Raw genomic sequence first — 22,466 nt, 5'->3', positions numbered from 1 at the left:
TATGTTGTACAGGAGAGATGCTGAGTATAACGAGAAAACACAGTCGTAAACTTCTTTCAGTTGTAAGCTGGGGTCACTATCTACTTTTGTCTACGCCTTACTTAAAATTAGCTAATTATTTAGGTTTTTAACAGGCCTATTTTTATGAAAAATGTATTTACAACTTTTAAATATGCTCACATTCTTGTAAAAATTAAAAACAATACAGATTTAACATACGAAATCTTCCAATTCCGCAAGTCCCATTAAAATTTAGCATGAAAGAGAGTACAATAGAACTAGTCATGTCTTCACGAACAACAAAGAACAATTGTAGGGTTAAGTGTTTATTATAAAAAGACTTGCATTTTCTTATTTTTGTAGTTCCAATTTTATATGGTAACATATGCTTTCCTCACAGCACTTTAAAATCTACTACCAAGTCTTCAACATTATATCAACTTTTTTGTTAATGTCGAACTAGAACACGATCAATTTACGACGTGCTTTCAAAGACAGATGTTGATTATTATTATATAATTAATTTTAAATTTTCTGCATCAGCCCCAGTAATATGAAAATATGTATTAGCTTTAAACCAACCTGCAAGTTAAAATTCTGCCTCTTGTTGTCTGAATTGAAATTCCTCGGCTGGTGTTTTCTTTTCTGTGTGTGTCTCATGTTCCCATCATGAGAAAAATGTCCTGTTGTATGAATGTCTTCCATGTCAGGGACTATTGATAACTTTAGTAGTTTTTAAAAATAACTTTAGTAGTTGTTTTTTTGTAATAACTTTAGTGGTAGAGGTTTTGATAAGCTTTCAGCACGGGCTGATAGAAATCAAGGTAGACTCATATCAGCAGGTAGCTCTCCTTATATAGGAGGTGGGTCACTGTGGTCACGCACCAGTAGTCCACACAGTCATCTGGCTATGACGTAGACTCCACGTGACCCATTGTCTGATCAAAGGGTCATTGATCACACGGGTGACACCGCCTCCCCTCCCTACCCATACACAAACACATTACACATTTTATTGGACAGATACTTTGATTATAGTTTTACAAAACAGCTTATTTAATTATAATAAAGGGTGTAAATAAAAAATATATCTAATTAAATATAATGCTCAATGTTCATTGAAGTTGCATATTATTTTAACCAATTTGTTCAACAATTAGCTTTTAAAATATTATATTCTGACCTAAGTTACTATAAAACAATATTAGATAAATAATTTATTTCTAGAAAATCGTACTGTTTTGACTAGATAATATGAATCATGAATATTTATACAACTTCATGCTAAATACAATATAATAAATCACACCCAAAAATAGAGTCTGTTACAGATGTTAACACATAAATTGAAACAAATATGTTTTAATTATGTTTGGCTTTAGTTAGAAAATGTACAGATTTTATATTGTTTGGGGGGGGGGTTGGGAGGAACGATATCCGTTCTTCGGGAGGAGGGGGTATACATGTAAGAAACTCTGAACACATTTGCCTTTAAGTATCAAATCATAATTAGTACTGTTTGTATTCTGTACTATAGGACCTATAAAAATGATATAAAGATTATTTTGCATCGACAATTTATCATATAATGTCTTGTTTATTTTTAATGTGATCTGGATTTGTTGTTAAAATGTGTTGTTTTGAAATATATTGTTAGATTGTGAAGTTCGTTTTTTTTTTGCTCACACAATTTATAAACTAAGCCATGTCTAATTAATCCTTTTCAATGCGTTGTCATTAGGGTAAGGGCTTTAAAACTCAATAACAAACTAAACCAAACGTTAACCCTAAATCGTTACAGTCTTTTGTATTGACCGCAAAAATATTTATCTGGAGTACAAAATACGTGTCAACAAAACATTTGACGCTTGAAAATCATTTACATTTCCGGTTTGATGGCCACGCCTACTTCGTCCACTTTAGAATCTCAACCAATCAACGAGTTGGGGCGGATCACGTGATCAGGTGTACTAGTGCCGCGTCACTAACGCTCTGACCTGTTGCTGACTGAGATAACAAACCTTTTGTTCTCTACCAGCCAATGGGAGGAGCGAGGTGTCACCCATTATAACACTAGTCAGTTCGTTACACGGCAGCCAGCAACCGTCGCATCCGTCCCCCCCCCCCCCCCCCCCCCACCTGATTAGTGTATTGTTTAAGTGCCGCGATCAGTGAATTTGACCTCTCAAAATATTTTTACCTCGCTTTTGTTTTTGTTTGTTCAAAACTCCTAATCCCCCACCCACGCCATCCAAACAAACACAAAAATACCAAGAGTAGGCTGATTGGCGTTATAGCCACCATTTCTCCACAGTCTATGTAAAAATAATCAATTATATAAATAGCACAAACGACAAATATGAATATTTTATAATTAGTCAAATGGCCTAAATAAATAATTTTCACATAAAATATAAAAAGAATTGTATTGTATTGACAAATCAACAACAAAACGATGTGTTGTAAAACTTATCATCTTTTATTTAGTTCGTTGTGGATGACAGGGCATGAACTCAGCCAACTGTGACAAACATAGTTCACACTCCACTTCCCTTTAATTAAGCGATCGAAAGTGGTTGTTTTAAATTGATAAATGTCCTATTATTTAGTAATTTAAAAAAAAATAGTAGGCCCTATTGTAAAGTAATTTTTAAATTAAATAGTTTATCTAATAACAGCTAGCTACTTTAAAAATTAGATATTCTTGCATTCTCGTCAGCTAACTCCCACTGCGCAAAGTTTGTGAACTCTAAGAAATATAAGTGGGTTAAATTGATGTTTTAAGTTTGCTGAGCGACACACATATTTAGCGAACAGAGTTTTTTCAAGGCATCTCTTCGTAGAGGGGTCGTCCCCCCCTCCCCCCCCCCGCACGAAAAAAAGTCTACCGCCAGCCCCCCCCCCCCCCCACCCAAACGAAATGGAATTTATATAGAAAAAATATACTATTAACAATGTCCGCCCTCCCCCCCCCCGGAAATTTGATTCCGTCCCCCCCCCCCCCCCCCGAAAATTTCAAGTGCACCCCGGAGAAAAAAGTCTGGAAGAAACACTGTGAGCGAACCTAACAAAAGCCTTTAATTAAAAGTTAAGTAGCATAAAAAATAACAAATTAAAAAAAACGATAGTCATCACAAAACGCCGAAAAGAGAATTCTTTAACGTGTATTGTTAAGGAAGTTTTTTTTTACAGCTATAAATTACTATAATATAAAAATGTAATTGTTCGAGTCCATGTTTCCCAATAACCATTCGCTTCGATTTAGGATCTAATTAAAATGTTTTAGAATTTAATTTTCTTTGGCATTTAAATTTCCAATTTTAGTTATATGTTTTTGAAGCTTTCTTAGTTAGTTGGTTATCTAAATATATAATTCTCTTCTGGGATCAGTTAGAAAACAAGCTGCAAGCGCGCCTTTGCAGTCCCCTCTCTTCCTCTCTATCACTACCACCCCCACCCCACCCCCACATGATCTGGTGAGCGGTGTTCACTCTGTTTACATTTTACAATCATAGAGACGGGTTTGGTGACGTCTATTAGGGGCAGATAATTTAGTTTGAAACGATTTTAAACTGAGAGGAGGTTACTAAGAGGAGGCTGCTTTCACGTGGGGGGGGGGGGGGTTAGTGTTTTTAAGCAAATATTTTCAATGGCAGCATTGGTACTGTCGAATTCACAAATTATAAATTACTGAAAAGTAGAAAAAAAAAAGCAACTAAATAGCGGCGTATGATACGCAGCGGGTCGGCTCGTGTTTTATAATTTGTGCCGTTTAGATGTAGGCTAACCATTTTATTTCGTGTTTTGCTAGTCGGAGATTGCTGGTGATTTTTATTTATTTTTTACTTTCTCGTTTCTCAACTGATAGTAGAGGTTGTATTGTAATCGTATTGTAATGTTTTGTCTTGTAATCGTAATACCTTAACTAGGTTAGGACACGAAACTTTATATTTAAATAATCAACAAAACAGTATGTTTTACTTGCATTATTTATACAATTTAGAGATTTTTACAACGTAATAGAGGGATTTCCTCATTGGGCCAATTTGGTTTTTCTAATAATTGTTCATAACTAATTATTTGCATAAAAACTACTACAAGTAAGTGCCGCCTAAAAAAAGAACCTATTGATTCAAGTCGATTTATGTCATTGTATGGCTAGGCTAGCCCTGACTCAAGTGGCCAGCGGCATTTGTCGGCGAACATCCAAGAAGAACACACATAAATAGAGCCCCTATCTGATGTCACCGACGTGATTCGTTTGATCGCCTCTTCTGTCCCCATAAGGGTGAAGGTCAGTCCTGGTAAAGCCACGCCGGACTCCCCCCCCCCCAAATCCTTTGTTTCTTGAATCTGTTTATACCGTGTGTGTGTGTGTGTTTGTCCGCGTGTCTCGAAGTGTGTCTCCAAATGTTGGAGAATCGCTTCCAAATGATTAAAAATTTGAGGTTTAAAATAATGTCTATATTAGTATAATTGGTTCTTCCCCTTATTTCATTGTTTTAAAATTATTTTTTTTTGGTCTTAGGGTGGGGACAGTAGGCCCGGGGGTCGAAAGAGAGTTTCAAATCCTGGCAGGTAATTGTCCAGTTTGTACACCAGGTCAGGTGTACAGATGTTATACACGTCTACACGTTTTACTGGCTACCAGTGAGCCTTATCGTTTAAATAACAAAATGCAATTAATGGTGTAATTTAGAGGATGGGTTGATGGGAATTTGTATTGGATGGGTTGATGGTGGTTGTATTGGATGGGTTGATGGGGATTGCACTGGATGGGTTGATGGGGATTGTAGAGGATGGGTTGATGGGGATTTGTATTGGATGGGTTGATGGTGGTTGTATTGGATGGGTTGCTGATAGTTTTAATGGACGGGTTGCAGGTGTATAAGTAGGTGTTAAAATGGAATGTAAATGCTAGTATTAAGAAACAGTCAGAGTGTGATTTAAGACAGGTAGTACAGATAGGCAGTGGGTCGTTAAGACGGGGGTAGCTGTCATTGTAAGAAAGAGAATTAGACATATTTAAATAAAAAATAAAGCGGGAGTGATCTCCCCTAACTTTTTTTTTTTTTTTTTTTTTTTTTTTTTTTTCTTTTTTACCATAAAACAAATTACAACATATTTTACACTGGTAGGTTGGTAATACTTTACATAATGGCAAATTATATGTTGAAGTTAAATTGATATGTACAAATCGAAAGAATAACCAAAAGGGGAACAATTACAAGCGGTTAAATATAACAAATGACCATAATTTACTAAGAAAACAACATTTCCAGATTACAGTTTAACTTTTTGATCACTTCCAAAAAAAGGGAAGGAATCCCCCATACTCAAATAATACATTTTAAACGGTATTCTGCTTAGTAATGTACATCTCAAATGCCTCGCATTTTTACTTTCTCGTATATACGTAGTATAGAGAAAGTATTGTAATCGTGCAAAAAAAAATCGAGATTTTTACAAATCTCGACGTTTTACACCTCACTGATACGGAAAAACATAATTTTGCAATCTTGTCCGTATGTCTGTGTGTGTGTGTCTGTGTGTCTGTGTGTGTGTAAACACGATAACTTGAGTACCGTTACAGCTAGGTTGATGAAATTTCATATATAAGTATTTTATCAAAATCGTAGATCCGTATCAACTTTTGAGCAATTTCCGATAACCGGAAGTGGTACTTTTTCTACTTTGAATTTTTCAAAAGCCTATAACTTGAGTACTATTTCAGATAGATAAATGAAATTTCACATGTAAGTAAAAAATCTATTTCTCTTCGTTCAGTCAAATTTTGAGTAATTTCCGTTGACGGGAAGTACTAATTTACGCTATTTCCGATTTCTCAAAATCGCATCTAAATTTATATAGTACTAATAATATTGCGCACCATTATGAACATCTTTATTCGGCGTTCGCTTGGTGTGCAATACTTTTTTCTATGAGATTCTATTTTATTTTTAAAAAGTTTAAGTATTTAAAATGGATTAAAAATCATAACTATATCCCGAGTTCCCATCCCCTGTTGTTTTATATAAGAATATTCGAGAAAGTTTAGGGGAGATCACTCCCGGTTTATTTTAATTGGCACAATTCGAGGCTAAAAGATGAAAAATATGCTGATTTGAACTGCGAATTGTAAGCAAATGAGCAAACGATCATTATTCTATACCTCTTGATGAGGTAGATGACCTATCTTAAAACACGTCGATACAAGTTTTACTCCTGTGATTTATTCACAAGTCTAATCATTACAAACAAAACTGATAACTGTTTATTAAAATAATTTAACATTTAATCTTGCACGTGAATTTAAAAAAAAAAGCATTGTCATTTAGAAAAAAGAAAGTAATGAAAAAAATGGTTTAATAACTCCGGACTTGATGGATTCTAATCTGTATGAACTCTAATGCTAAAGTTCCTAGGAATTTCTTGTTATATATATATATATATATATATATATATAGGTTTGGGCCCAAATATTCCCATTACACAAGCTGCATATTTCAACCTAAAATAGAATTAGTGATTGTCTGACTCTATCTGGTAGGCAAAAGATTGTCCGTTTAGCTAGACAGGGGTTGTCATATCTGCTAGTCAGGTGGTTGTCATATCTGCTAGACAGGGGTTGTCATATCTGTGGTTGTCATATCTGCTAGTCAGGGGTTGTCATATCTGCTAGACAGGGGTTGTCATATCTGCTAGACAGGGGTTGTCATATCTGCTAGACAGGGGTTGTCATATCTGCTAGACAGGGGTTGTCATATCTGCTAGACAGGGGTTGTCATATCTGCTAGACAGGGGTTGTCATATCTGCTAGACAGGGGTTGTCATATCTGTGGTTGTCATATCTGCTAGTCAGGTGGTTGTCATATCTGCTAGACAGGGGTTGTCATATCTGCTAGACAGGGGTTGTCATATCTGCTAGACAGGGGTTGTCATATCTGCTAGACAGGGTTGTCATATCTGCTAGACAGGGGTTGTCATATCTGCTAGACAGGGGTTGTCATATCTGCTAGACAGGGGTTGTCATATCTGCTAGACAGGGGTTGTCATATCTGCTAGACAGGGTTGTCATATCTGCTAGACAGGGGTTGTCATATCTGCTAGACAGGGGTTGTCATATCTGCTAGACAGGGGTTGTCATATCTGCTAGACAGGGGTTGTCATATCTGCTAGACAGGGGTTGTCATATCTGCTAGACAGGGGTTGTCATATCTGTGGTTGTCATATCTGCTAGTCAGGTGGTTGTCATATCTGCTAGACAGGGGTTGTCATATCTGCTAGACAGGGGTTGTCATATCTGCTAGACAGGGGTTGTCATATCTGCTAGACAGGGTTGTCATATCTGCTAGACAGGGGTTGTCATATCTGCTAGACAGGGGTTGTCATATCTGCTAGACAGGGGTTGTCATATCTGCTAGACAGGGGTTGTCATATCTGCTAGACAGGGTTGTCATATCTGCTAGACAGGGGTTGTCATATCTGCTAGACAGGGGTTGTCATATCTGCTAGACAGGTGGTTCTCTGATAAGATGTGGTTGTCTGTGGTTGTCTCGTGTTTTCCGTCAGACAGAACAGTTGGAAAAATCTGGTAGCTGAGTCTGGAGAACACGCAGGAGAAATGTTAAGATACGAGTCGTCTCTCTTACTGCACTGGTGTGGCCAAGTTGGCCAATCAGAGAAGACAACGTGGCGAAATTTAATTTTTATTTTAGTTTGACAAACAGGCGATCGTTACGGTCCATTGATGACGTTTTGTTGACAAACTAGAGATTGATGGTTTTATTTATTCGGTAGATGGACGGGCAGGTGATATTTCTGTGGCTGATGTGGTCCGGTGAACTTGACCAAATATTTTTTTACCTGCACGTTTTGACACCAGGCGGATAATCAGCTGGTGTAGCCGTTGGTCCCACTTTGATGTTGTTGTCATGTTATTGTAGCTACTGGTAGCCATTGACACTATGTTTACTTTCCTGGAGGATCACGTGACTACCGTAACGAGTTCTCGTGCTACCAGCTGTTCCCGCACAGATTTGTCACCGATCTTAGCAGTTCTACAACTTTACCAACTTAAGTCATTGTCTTCCAGCTAAAGAATTTTAATTTGAACGTTGAAATATGTTTTTATGAATTTAAAAATGAAGAAATAAAGAAACACAATATTTACTGATATTTTAATTTTATTTCATAAATAGAAAATATATTACACGTCTTCAATAAATTCATTAAAAATACAGGAAAACATTTACACAAAAAATAAAATAAACTATAAGCTATAAGCTAAAGTAAGTAGATATGCAACAGCATTTATTTAGCTATCATCTCAGCGAAACGATTAAGCTATCATTTAACGTTACACATATATTTACATTTCACAGATGTGTTGTTCTTTTGTTATACAAACATAGCTAAATGCACAGATATGGAAAGTATTATTACGCCAAATGCACATTTTAATTGTCTTATATTTCAAGCAAAATAAAATAACTCGATCTCCTAGACTGAGATATTACTTGACTCAGTGGATGATTGACTTGAAGAATGATGGGAAACTTTCTTGACTGACTCAGTAAGTGATTGACTTGAAGAATGATGGGCAACTTTCTCGACTGACTCAGTGTGTGATTGACTTGAAGAATGATGGGAAACTTTCTTGACTGACTCAGTAAGTGATTGACTTGAAGAATGATGGGCAACTTTCTCGACTGACTCAGTGTGTGATTGACTTGAAGAATGATGGACAACTTTCTTGACTGACTCAGTGTGTGATTGTCTTGAAGAATGATGGGCAACTTTCTCGACTGACTCAGTAAGTGATTGACTTGAAGAATGATGGGCAACTTTCTCGACTGACTCAGTGTGTGATTGACTTGAAGAATGATGGACAACTTTCTTGACTGACTCAGTGTGTGATTGTCTTGAAGAATGATGGGCAACTTTCTCGACTGACTCAGTAAGTGATTGACTTGAAGAATGATGGGAAACTTTCTCGACTGACTCAGTAAGTGATTGACTTGAAGAATGATTGGCAACTTTCTTGATATTTTTAGATGTAATGCCTGTCTGGTAGCATGCGGATTCATCACTGGATTCTGATCTGGTGAAAATGTTTATATATCCACTGTTAGGATTATTGATGGATCCAATGTTAGGATTTTGGATGGATCCAATGTTAGGGTTCTGCATGTATCCACTGTCCTCTGTGTGTTCGCCTGCAGTATCCACATATCCAATGGATTCATATTTCTCTGTAACTGACAATGTATCACGTGAGTCGTGACTGCCATAGCTGTTTGTGTCAGTACAGGGTGAGTACATCATGTAGCCAGTGACGTCACACCAGACTGTGCGAGTGTTGGGTGGTGGAGGTGGCAGCGGTCGATATTTAGAGACATCTGAGACATCTTCTGTAGGATGTGGGTGTCTTCGCCCAGAAACCCCAGCACAAGATGGGGGAGGTGGACAGACTAGTTTGGGCCAGTTTTTCTTCTCGTGAAATTGAGCATGTGACCCATGCACTGACCCCTGTACTGACCTCTGTACTGACCCATGTGGACGAATCAGGTTATAATGTGGCTCGAAGTTTCCTCTGGGAATAAAGTTACTGGAGAAAAACAAGTTAGTAAAAGTTATGTTTAATATATTGATTTTTAAAATATTTTATCAGGAATGTATTCGAAAAGTAAAAAAGTTTTAAAACTATGATGTGAGTAGGAGACATAAAATGCTGCTGATATATTGGAACAACTTAATGCTGTAGATATATTTGTACAACTAAATGCTATAGATATATTGGTACAACTTAATTCTGTAGATGTATTGGCACAACTTACTTTATTTGGGGTATATGATGTCTGCTGTCGTTTGTTCTGTTAGGTGTGAAGTTGTGAGGTGGAAATCTGGAGAATCTAAAAGAATCTTGACAAGGTCTGGAAACGTTTGCACGTCCTCTTAGATTTTTAACAAATTTATTTTGATTGTTCTGGAAACATGGGTATGCCTGCAACAGAAAGAAAACTTACTGTTAAACTATCATTTTTGAAAGTTTTAAAGTACGAAATTCAACATTTACCACACTAAAAATACTTTGTATGTTGTACAGAAGACATGCTGAGTATAACGAGAAAACACAGTCGTAAACTTCTTTCAGTTGTAAGCTGGGGTCACTATCTACTTTTGTCTACGCCTTACTTAAAATTAGCTAATTATTTAGGTTTTTAACAGGCCTATTTTTATGAAAAATGTATTTACAACTTTTAAATATGCTCACATTCTTGTAAAAATTAAAAACAATACAGATTTAACATACGAAATCTTCCAATTCCGCAAGTCCCATTAAAATTTAGCATGAAAGAGAGTACAATAGAACTAGTCATGTCTTCACGAACAACAAAGAACTATTGTAGGGTTAAGTGTTCATTATAAAAAGACTTGCATTTTCTTATTTTTGTAGTTCCAATTTTATATGGTAACATATGCTTTCCTCACAGCACTTTAAAATCTACTACCAAGTCTTTAACATTATATCAACTCTTTTGTTAATGTCGAACTAGAACAAGATCAATTTACGACGTGCTTTCAAAGACAAATGTTGATTATTATTATATAATTCATTTTAAATTTTCTGCATCAGCCCCAGTAATATGAAAATAATTAATTAGCTTTAAACCAACCTGCAAGTTAAAATTCTGCCTCTTGTTGTCTGAATTGAAATTCCTCGGCTGGTGTTTTCTTTTCTGTGTGTGTCTGATGTTCCCATCATGAGAAAAATGTCCTGTTGTATGAATGTCCTCCATGACAGGGACTATTGATAACTTTAGTAGTTTTTAAAAATAACTTTAGTACTTGTTTTTTTGTAATAACTTTAGTGGTAGAGGTTTTGATAAGCTTTCAGCACGGGCTGATAGAAATCAAGGTAGACTCATATCAGCAGGTAGCTCTCTTTATATAGGAGGTGGGTCACGTGGTCACTGTGGTCACGCACCAGTAGTCCACACAGTCATCTGGCTATGACGTAAACACCACGTTGACCCATTGTCTGATCAAAGGGTCATTGATCACACGGGTGACACCGCCTCCCCTCCCTACCCATACACAAACACATTACACATTTTATTGGACAGATACTTTGATTATAGTTTTACAAAACAGCTTATTTAATTATAATAATGGGTGTAAATAAAAAAATATATCTAATTAAATATAACGTTCAATGTTCATTGAAGTTGCATATTATTTTAACCAATTTGTTCAACAATTAGCTTTTAAAATATTATATTCTGACCTAAGTTACTATAAAACAATATTAGATAAATAATTTATTTCTAGAAAATCGTACTGTTTTGACTAGATAATATGGATCATGAATATTTATACAACTTTATGCTAAATACAATATAATAAATCATACCCACAAATAGAGTCTGTTAAAGATGTTAACACATAAATTGAAACAAATATGTTTTAATTATGTTTGGCTTTAGTTAGAAAATGTACAGATTTTATATTGTTTGGGGGGTTGGGAGGAACGATATCCATTCTTCGGGAGGAGGGGGTATACCTGTAAGAAACTCTGAACACATTTGCCTTTAAGTATCAAATCATAATTAGTACCGTTTGTATTCTGTACTATAGGGCCTATAAAAATGATATAAAGATTATTTTGCATCGACAATTTATCATATAATGTCTTGTTTATTTTTAATGTGATCTGGATTTGTTGTTAAAATGTGTTGTTTTGAAACATATTGTTAGATTGTGAAGTTGGTTTTTTTTTTGCTCACATAATCTATAAACTAAGCCATGTCTAGTTAATCCTTTTCAATGCGTTGTCATTAGGGTAAGGGCTTAAAAACTCAATAACAAACTAAACCAAACGTTAACCCTAAATCGTTACAGCCTTTTGTATTGACCGCAAAAATATTTATCTTGAGTACAAAATACGTGTCAACAAAACATTTGACGCTTGAGAATCATTTACATTTCCGGTTTGATGGCCACGCCTACTTCGTCTACTTTAGAATCTCAACCAATCAACGAGTTGGGGCGGATCACGTGATCAGGTGTACTAGTGCCGCGTCACTAACGCTCTGACCTGTTGCTGACTGAGCAAACAAACCTTTTGTTCTCTACCAGCCAATGGGAGGAGCGAGGTGTCACCCGTTATAACTCTGGTCACTACGTTACACGGCAGCCAGCAACCGTCGCATCCGTCCCCCCGTCCCCCCCCCCCCCCCCCACCTGATTAGTGTATTGTTTAAGTGCCGCGATCAGTGAATTTGACCTCTCAAAATATTTTTACCCCGCTTTTGTTTTTGTTTGTTCAAAACTCCTAATCCCCCACCCACGCCATCCAAACAAACACAAAAATACCAAGAGTAGGCTGATTGGCGTTATAGCAACCATTTCTCCACAGTCTATGTAAAAATAATCAATTATATAAATAGCACAAACGACAAATATGAATATTTTATAATCAGTCAAATGGCCTAAATAAATAATTTTCACATAAAATATAAAAAGAATTGTATTGTATTGACAAATCAACAACAACAACAAAACGATGTGTTGTAAAACTTATCATCTTTTATTTAGTTCGTTGTGGATTACAGGGCATGAACTCAGCCAACTGTGACAAACATAGTTCACACTCCACTTCCCTTTAATTAAGCGATCAAAAGTGGTTGTTTTAAATTGATAAATGTCCTATTATTTAGTAATTTAAAAAAAAATAGTATTGTAAAGTAATGTTTAAATAAAATAGTTTATCTAATAATAGCTAGCTATTTTAAAAATTAGATATTCTTGCATTGTCGTCAGATAACCCCCACTGCGCAAAGTTTGTCAACTCTAAGAAATGTAAGTGGGTTAAATTGATATTGTAAGTTTGCTGAGAGACACACATATTTAGCGAACAGAGTTTTTTCAAGGCATCTCTTCGTAGAGGGGTCGTCCCCCCCGCACGAAAAAAAGTCTACCGCCAGCCCCCCCCCCCCCCCCCAACGAAATGGAATTTATATAGAAAAAATATACTATTAACAATGTCCGCCCTCCCCCCCCCCCCGGAAATTTGATTCCGTCACCCCCCCCCCCCCCCCCCGATTTAGGAACTAATTAAAATGTTTTAGAATTTAATTTTCTTTGGCATTTAAATTTCCAAAGTGCATTCTTACAAATTTGTTTTAGTGAATTCGCGTTCAGTCATAAGATTGCATTTCGTTTGTTATTGCTCAGTTTCTTTGTTATTTTTATTACTTGAATTTTTCTACAGCTCCTTTTTCGTTTATTTTACGAGTGCATTTGTTAAGGTTTATGTTTAGTTATATCACAATTTTAGTTATATGTTTTTGAAGCTTTCTTAGTTAGTTGGTTATGTTTTATAATTTGTGCCGTTTAGATGTAACCATTTTATTTCGTGTTTTGCTAGTCGGAGATTGCTGGTGATTTTTATTTATTTTTTACTTTCTCGTTTCTCAACTGATAGTAGAGGTTGTATTGTAATCGTATTGTATTGTTTTGTCTTGTAATCGTAATACCTTAACTAGGTTAGGTTACGAAACTTTATATTTAAATAATCAACAAAACAGTTTGTTTTACTAGCATTATTTATAGGCCCTACAATTTAGAGATTTTTACAACGTAATAGGGATATCGTCATTGGGCCAATTTGGTTTTTCTAATTAATGTTCATAACTAATTATTTGCATAAAAACTAATACGAGTAAGTGACGCTTAAAAAAAGGACCTTTTGATTCAATTCGGTTTATGTGATTGTATGGCTAGGCTAGCCCTGACTCCAGTGACCAGAGGCATTTGTCGGCGAACATCCAAGAAGACCACACATAAATAGAGCCCCTATCTGATGTCGCCGACGTGATTGATTTGATCGCCTCTTGTGTCACTATAATGGTGAAGGTCAGTCCTGGTAAAGCCACGCCGGACTCCCCCCCCCCCACCAAATCCTTTGTTTCTTGAATCTGTTTATACCGTGTGTGTGTGTGTGTTTGTCCGCGTGTCTCGAAGTGTGTCTCCAAATGTTGGAGAATCGCTTCCAAATGATTGAAAATTTGAGGTTTAAAATAATGTCTATATTAGGATAATTGGTTCTTCCCCTTATTTCATTGTTTTAAAGTTTTTTTTTTTTTTGGTCTTAGGGTGGGGACAGTAGGCCCGGGGGTCGAAAGAGAGTTTCAAATCCTGGCAGGTAATTGTCCAGTTTGTACACCAGGTCAGGTGTACAGATGTTATACACGTCTACACGTTTTACTGGCTACCAGTGAGCCTTATCGTTTAAATAACAAAATGCAATTAATGGTGTAATTTAGAAGTCTTGATTGAAACAAAGACAGGAATAATAATTTGGACACTTGTTTTTCCTACGACATCTACTTACTGCTACATCCACATGACGAGGTTAATTTATTTTGTTCAGTCATGAAGAGCTCGAGTTCTGATATTTTTGATAGTTTTCATAAAATAACTTTAAATGTGTTCTAATTAGGGTGAGGGCTTTGAACATACTTGACCAAATAATAAACTTAGTCACTAATTGACGTTTATTTTGATTGTAAAAATATTTAACTTGTGTACCAAATGAATATAAACAAAACATTTGACACTTGAAAAAACATTTACATTTCCGGTCTGATGGCCACGCCCCCTCCGTCGCAAGGGGACGAGAGTTTGGACCAATCGGCGAGTTGGGTTAGATCACGTGATCAGGTGTACCAGTACCGCGACACTAACGCCGCTTGACCTGTTGCTGACTAAGCTAACGAACCTTTTGTTCTCTACCAGCCAATGGGAGGAGTGGTCAGCGAGGTGTCGCCCCTTATAACACTGGTCAGTTTAGTGGTCAGTCTCACACGTCTCAAGTCATTGGACACTGAGAGATCAAGTCTAGGACCATTTGAACGTTGTCTCGCCACACCGTCTGTTGATCTAGACTTTGTGTTGATTTCATCCCAGACGGTACCGCGAGTCTTTGACCAGGTGTTGAACATGGAGCCAAATCCCAGGCCTAACATCCCACCTGCCAATGTACCTGTCCCACGTAAAAGACGAGGCACACCTTTAGAGGATCAGGAGGCTGAGAGAAAAAGACAAAAAGTCAACGCCCAGGTATGTTCGCATTTTTCTACGTTTATTTGAATGTATCTTATCTTTATTGCGTTAAATTCAAGTCGCTCTATTTAGATCATCCAAATGTATTAGCAAGATTAATTAAAGACTAATTAAAGGATTTTTAATTGTACAATGTGTAAGCCTATACTCATGTCTTTACACATACTTAATGTATTACATTAGCACTAAATTATCATTAGCCCCGCCCTCATCTACAAAACATTAATTATATCTACAATCTTAAAAGACCTACAAAACATTAATTAAGTTCACAAAACAACCAGATACAAAAATAACCAAACCTATATTAGCAAATAAACGAAAAATATTAGTAAATAGGCCTATTGTATAAATAGGCCTAAGCATTAGATATAAATGAAACCATTTTAAAATTGACAATTAAGGAATGGAAAAACTTATTAAGATTGACTGCTACAATTTAATTAATTAAAATAACTTTTTTTTGTTTCTGTCCTTGTAGGAGCGAGCCAGACAACAGAAGATAAGAAACGCTTTTGATAAAATGGAAACACTGGTACCACTCAACCCAAACAATGGACACAGATTGGGCAGTAAACGTAACGTCATGAACTCTGTCATTGACCTTTACCCTTCAATCTTCAACTACCTGTCCTTCTTCAACAATGGTCTCCCCCTAACAGAGGCCCAACGTCTCCGAATTCTGCAGTCAGACAATCCTATGGAGGTACTGAACTGTAACATTCCACCTCATGGAACTGGCCATCAGATGACCACTACCACACCTCATAGAACTGGCCATCAGATGACCACTACCACACCTCATGGAACTGGCCATCAGATGACCACTACCACACCTCATAGAACTGGCCATCAGATGACCCCTACACCTCATGGAACTGGCCATCAGATGACCACTACCACACCTCATAGAACTGGCTATCAGATGACCACTACCACACCTCATGGAACTGGCCATCAGATGACCCCTACACCTCATGGAACTGGCCATCAGATGACCACTACCACACGTCATAGAACTGGCCATCAGATGACCACTACACTTCATGGAACTTGCCATCAGATGACCACTACCACACCTCATAGAACTGGCCATCAGATAACCACTACCACACCTCATGGAACTGGCCATCAGATGACCACTACACCTCATGGAACTGGCCATCAGATGACCACTACACCTCATGGAACTGGCCATCAGATGACCACTACACCTCATGGAACTTGCCATCAGATGACCACTACACCTCATGGAACTGGCCATCAGATAACCACTACCACACCACATGGAACTGGCCATCAGATGACCAGCACCACAATGCCAGCACCATACATCGACCCAACATTCAAGCAGATGAAGTCACATCTTGACCAGAAGATGGCGCCATTCTATCATCAATATCACGTGACTGGCCCCAGTGAGACCAAAGTATTCTATGTCCCCTACTCTCGGGCAGCTGGGGACGTGTGTGGGGTCCCACAACAACATTTGAGACCCTCAAACATCGACAGATCTCAAACTGTAGGCCCCCATGTACCTGTCAACACATTACGTCATGATGGAGGATCTCAAAATGTGGGACCCTCTCAGTATTTTCCAGGCCATCAACCTCAGATGGCCCCAAACATTCAGCCTCAATATGGCTCACTCACTGGCCATCCCAGTATGAATAACCTTGGCCATCCAATGCATGGCCCTGCTAGAAAAGGTTACTGACATTTTACTTGAAGTACAAGCCAGCCCATACACCCACCAGACTAAAACAGTAACTCTTCCATTTGTGAATCAACACCTAGGCTCACCATGACCCTACACCATGAGTCTCCAACATCAGCAAAGGACATTTTGAAAACTTGGTTGCTGACTATAAAACTGCTACAAGGATGTATCTTTAGAAAGTTTTATCATATTATTCTATGCTTCAATTTTTTAAGTGAAATAAAAGTTTTAAAATTTTAAAAATGTTTTCTGTGTTGTATAAATATGTGTGAGTTAACCGTTTGAAAGAATGATCTTATAACGAGCTGGTGCTCAAACTATGACACTACACTCAAAAGATAGGTTGATTTGAATATGATACCATTTATTAATTTGTCTAATTGATCTAATAAATGTAGCAATTATTATTAACACTAAGATATATAATTCTTATTATTATTTTGTCTTTCTAAAAATAAATTTTACGAATTTGACATTTTTAGTATTTTTGTAAACACACATATCTTTTCACACATCACCACCTTATATGATCCTACTTAAACAATCATACGCAATCTTAGACATACTAATTTAAAAAAAGATTCTTCAATATAACTTATTTAACCTTGATAGATATAGTCATGGTACAGTTTTAAAAAATTACCTTTAAAAGATCACATTTAGTCATTATAAAATTGGGTATATCACATATTAAATATACCGGTGGTGATCTCCCCTAAACTTTCTCGAATATTCTTATATAACACTTCGGGGGATGAAAACACGGTATAAAAATATGATTTTTTATTACTTAAACTTTTAAAAATAGAATAGAATCGCAAAGAAAAAAGAATTGCGGACCAAGTGAACGAGAAGCAAAATGTGTATAATAGTGCGGTATATTATTAGTATTTTATAAATTCACCTGCGTGTTTTTGAGAAATCGGAAATAGCGAATAGCGAGTTTTTCCAACTCGGGGTGGGGGGGGGGGGGGGGTGTAAAACGTCGAGATTTGCAAAAATATCTATTTTCATTTTTGCACGATTACAAGACTTTCTCTATAGGCTACTTCCTATATACGAGAAAGTAAAAGATAAATCTAATTATTATTTCTGCACTGTTCCTGTTGGCTCATCGATATTTTTCCTTAGGGCCTGCCACTTTTTCTTGAAACCTCGATGGGTAAATTGTGGTAATATCAGAGGTTTAGCAGCATAACACACGAAAAGATCAGACTTAAGATGGAATCTTTCAGATATTTCTACGAGGGAGGGTGGTGCCACTTGAAAATTTAACGAGAAGTGGTGGGGGGGAGGGGGGAGGCGAATTAAAAATTTGAGACAGGAATGAGCTTACTGTTCCATAAGAATATACGAGAAGGTTTATTAAGGGAAACCATTACCTATTTATGTAAAAAAGGTGATACATGTGTAAACAACAAATGTATAAAATAAAGGAACTTGTCCTGACTGACAGCATAAACAATTGATAGAATAATAAAATTTACAAAAAACTGTGCCATTATGTCAGAATGTTGTACTGTATCGGTGCGGTGGGCGGGGTCATAGCGGCATGGGTTGAAAGGGGGTGGGGATTGAGTGGGTGCGGTGGCCCACACATCAGGAGCAATGTTGCGTGACCTGAACGCTGTGATGTTCTACATACAGCGTGTGAGTTCGTGTGTTTCTATTTTTCAATAGGAAACTGAATGACAAATTTTAAATGGTGCGAAACAAAGTGGGGACATGGGGGTTGAGGGGTGGGAGTCAAATTAATGTTGATTGAAATGTAATTAGATAATACATCTCCCCTAAACTTTCTCGAATCTAATATTTAAAGCTCAATTCTGTATGTAATAAGTGTGTTTGTCGTTGACATACTTCTATGGATTTAAGGGTTAGACTATTATGGTGCTCATAGTCTAAATTTATGAGTTAAAAAATTACTATTGAAAGTATTGGGAAATAATTTTCATTTTTCGAACTGATAATAATAATTGTCGGCATGTTCATTAAACACAATTTTTTAAAAATTAGAAAAATTCTAATTATGTCTGAAAATTATTTATATTTTGTCCTTTAGCACTTACTTCCCTTTGATAAATTAGTAAAACACAATTACTTCCCTTTATAAAACATAGCATTAGTGGAAAAGAATTTACTTTTTATTACTTTGTTTTGGTGTGGGGAAAAAAATAATTACATAATTAGCGGGGATTGATCAAGTGCAAATTTTAATGTTGTAGGTATTTTACGGTTAAGCTTGGAGTATTATAATTGTTTATTTGGTTTGGTTTGGCACCTACGTTCGTTTAAGTGAGTGCAAAAAGACTATGAATAAGTTGGGGTACTATAGTCGTTTATTAAGCTGAAACAGACGATTCTGCCCCGGGCTAGACTGTGAGCACTTTGCGTTTATGTTCGCGTTTGTGTTTTCATTGTGTTTAGGTTGGGTTTGCTTTAGTGGTTGCGTTTTGATTTGGTTCGTTTTTGTTCTTTCTTTTTTCGTTTTCGATTGTGTTTTTTTTCTTTGGGTTTGTGTTTGTATTTGTGTTTGTGGTTGGTTTTGCGTTTGGATTTGGTTTGTTTTCGTGTGCTTTTTCGTTTGTGTTTTTTTCTTTGGGTTTGTGTTTGTGGTTGGTTTTGCGTTTGGATTTGGTTTGTTTTCGTTTTCTTTTTCGTTTGTTTTTTTCTTTGTGTTCGTATTGATGTTTGTGGTTGTGGTTGGGTTTGTCGTTAGGTTTTTGTTTTCGTTTGCTTTTTTGTTTGTTTTTTCTTTGTGTTTGTATTGGTGTTTGTGGTTGTGGTTGGGTTTGTTGTTAGGTTTTTGTTTTCGTTTGTATTTGTAATTGTGTTAGCGTTATGTTTGCATTTTGTTGTTTTGGTTGGTTGTGGTTTGGGTGGGCAATGTCGGGTTTATGATAATTACTAAACACACAGGTAATGGTCTTTAACAGAAAGGTTTTTCACAGAAGCCAGAGCAGGGCCTGGCCGGGACGGCTAGTATTTTTATATAACACTACCGGGATGGCAACTCGGGCTATACAATTGATTTTTTAAATCTGTTTTTACGATGTCAGAAATCGGAGAAATCGGAGAAATATGCAAACTATATTTAAATGTCTACTGAGGAGGTTGGCGTTTGTCGGGTCGGCTAAACTCAGTACCGAAAAGTCCCGAGTTCGAACTCCCGGGCTTATGAGGCTCGAAAGGTGGGGGCAACCACTGCTGCCTTGTAATTAATTTTTGGTTGGACAAAGGCTATGGAAGCAAATCCACAAAGAAACGCTGGCAAAAAATGGAGTCAACAAATGGCACATAACAAGCAGACACGTAATGTTGTTCCACCCTAGAATTAAGAAGGCAGAGGAAGAAGATGTCTAAATAATCGGAAAAAAGCTACGAAAAACATGTACATCAATAAAGTAGGTATATAATCGTTTATTTTATTTTAACGGTTTTAAAAGAATACTATAAATTTCCTATGCCCAACATTCGTTTTTTTCCTGCTGATTAAACATGATTACGTTACATAGCAGGTTGTATTCATGCTTGTTTCAGTAGTTTTAATGCTGATCTCCCCACCTTGTTCATATAAAGGGGTATACATTGAGATTAGGTTGCTAGTGGTCTGCCCCTGATCATGTCTGCCAATATAAATGTTCAACTGGTTGTATTGGTGTTCTGCCCTTGATCGTATCTACTGCTATAAATGTAGCAGAGGTTGAGGTGTTGTCTGCTATAAATGTGGGAGAGGTTGAGGTAATGGTCTGCCCTTGATCATGTCTGCTGCTATAAATGTGGGAGAGGTTGAGGTGGTGGTCTGCCCTGATCATGTCTGCTGCCCTCTCACCAATCATGATTGTGGGGGCGTTGGTGTCTGCCAACACCAACGCCCCCACAATCATGATTGGTGAGAGGGCAGCAGACATGATCAGGGGCAGACCACCATTTCAACCTCTCCCACATTTATAGTGGCAGACAATATCTACAACACATATATAGTATTAAACACTGTAGAAATAACTGTAAATTTCAACTAACCACTGTTAAACTAACACACTGGCTTAATATTAAGATCAACACTGTTAAACAGGAGCTACCAACATTCACTAGCACCTGGTTAAAGTCACGTGACAGGTGTTTGGTCTAGTAAACATGTCCTTGTAAACATAATGGTATCTGTCACACACTTATCAAGGTGTCAGGATAGATTCCTGTTGAGAGATGCGCTGTAAATGTTTGATAGGGATGTCTGTAGTTTTATTGGATGGTTTGATGGTGGTTGTATTGGATGGGTTGATGGGGATTGCACTGGATGGGTTGATGGGGATTGTAGAGGATGGGTTGATGGGGATTGTAGAGGATGGGTTGATGGGGATTGTATTGGATGGGTTGCTGATAGTTTTAATGGACGGGTTGCAGGTGTTTAAGTAGGTGTTAAAATGGAATGTAAATGATAGTATTAAGAAACAGTCAGGGTGTGATTTAAGACAGGTAGTACAGATAGGCAGTGGGTGTTTAAGACGGGGGTAGCTATCATTGTAAGAAAGAGAATTAGACATATTTAAATAAAAAAATAAAGCGGGAGTGATCTCCCCTAAACTTTTTTAATAAACTTTTATTTACCATAAAACAAATTACAACATATTTTACACTGGTAGGTTGGTAATACTTTACATAATGGCAAATTATATGTTAAAGTTAAATTGATATGTACAAATCGAAAGAATAATCAAAAGGGGAACAATTATACGCGGTTAAATATAACAAATGACCACAATTTACTAAGAAAACAACATTTCCAGATTACAGTTTAACTTTTTGATCACTTCCAAAAAAAAGGAAGGAATCCCCCATACTCAAATAATACATTTTAAACGGTATTCTGCTTAGTAATGTACATCTCAAATGCCTCGCATTTTTACTTTCTCGTATATACGTAGTATAGAAAAAGTATTGTAATCGTGCAAAAAAAAAATCGAGACTTTTACAAATCTCGACGTTTTACACCTCACTGATACGGAAAAACATAATTTTGCAATCTTGTCCGTATGTCTCTGTGTGTGTGTGTCTGCGTGTCTGTGTGTGTGTAAACACGATAACTTGAGTACCGTTACAGCTAGGTTGATGAAATTTCATATATAAGTATTTTATCAAAATCGTTGATCCGTATCAACTTTTGAGCGATTTACGATAACCGGAAGTGGTACTTTTTCTACTTTGAATTTTTCAAAAGCCTATAACTTGAGTACTATTTCGGATAGATAAATTAAATTTCACATGTAAGTAATAGATCTAATTCTCTACCTTCTATCAAATTTTGAGTAATTTTCATTGACCGGAAGTACTAATTTACGCTATTTCCGATTTCTCAAAAAACGCAAGTAAATTTATAAAGTACTAATAATATTGCGCACTATTTTGCACATTTTGTTTCGGCGTTTGTTTGGTGCGCAATTTTTTTTTCTATGAGATTCTATTCTATTTTTAAAAGTTTAAGTAATTAAAAATCATGTCTACATTCCAAGTTATGTAAGAATATTCGAGAAAGTTTATGGGAGATCACTCCCGGTTTATTTTTAAAAAGTTTAAGTATTTAAAATGGATTAAAAATCATAACTATATCCCGAGTTCC

The 22,466-nt window shown here is 36.6% G+C and overlaps 1 protein-coding gene across 3 annotated transcripts in view; it reads right to left on the bottom strand.

Moving 5' to 3' along the window:
- The window catches only part of LOC131937012 (glucose dehydrogenase [FAD, quinone]-like), a 53,568-nt gene that overhangs the window by 7,531 nt on the left and 23,571 nt on the right, over positions 1-22,466 (bottom strand). The window contains exons 12-13 of one of the 3 annotated variants that reach the window (XR_009386137.1): positions 20,414-20,584; positions 15,072-15,094 (exon numbers count right to left, since the gene is read on the bottom strand). Coding sequence is in view for 2 of the 3 variants with exons in the window: in XM_059294191.1 (XP_059150174.1) it covers positions 20,568-20,584 (17 nt within the window). In the remaining variant the exon portion in view is untranslated. Of the gene's footprint in view, positions 1-15,071; positions 15,095-20,349; positions 20,585-22,466 lie in introns of those variants that run through there. The other 2 variants (XM_059294191.1, XM_059294190.1) reach the window with 2 other exon arrangements.

Source organism: Physella acuta, unplaced genomic scaffold, assembly GCF_028476545.2.
Source record: "Physella acuta isolate Inbredline_101_S28 unplaced genomic scaffold, ASM2847654v3 ptg000197l, whole genome shotgun sequence".
NCBI lineage: Eukaryota > Metazoa > Mollusca > Gastropoda > Physidae > Physella > Physella acuta.
The sequence above is the reverse complement of the archived record's forward strand: the minus strand, read 5'-3'. Positions and strand labels throughout refer to the sequence as shown.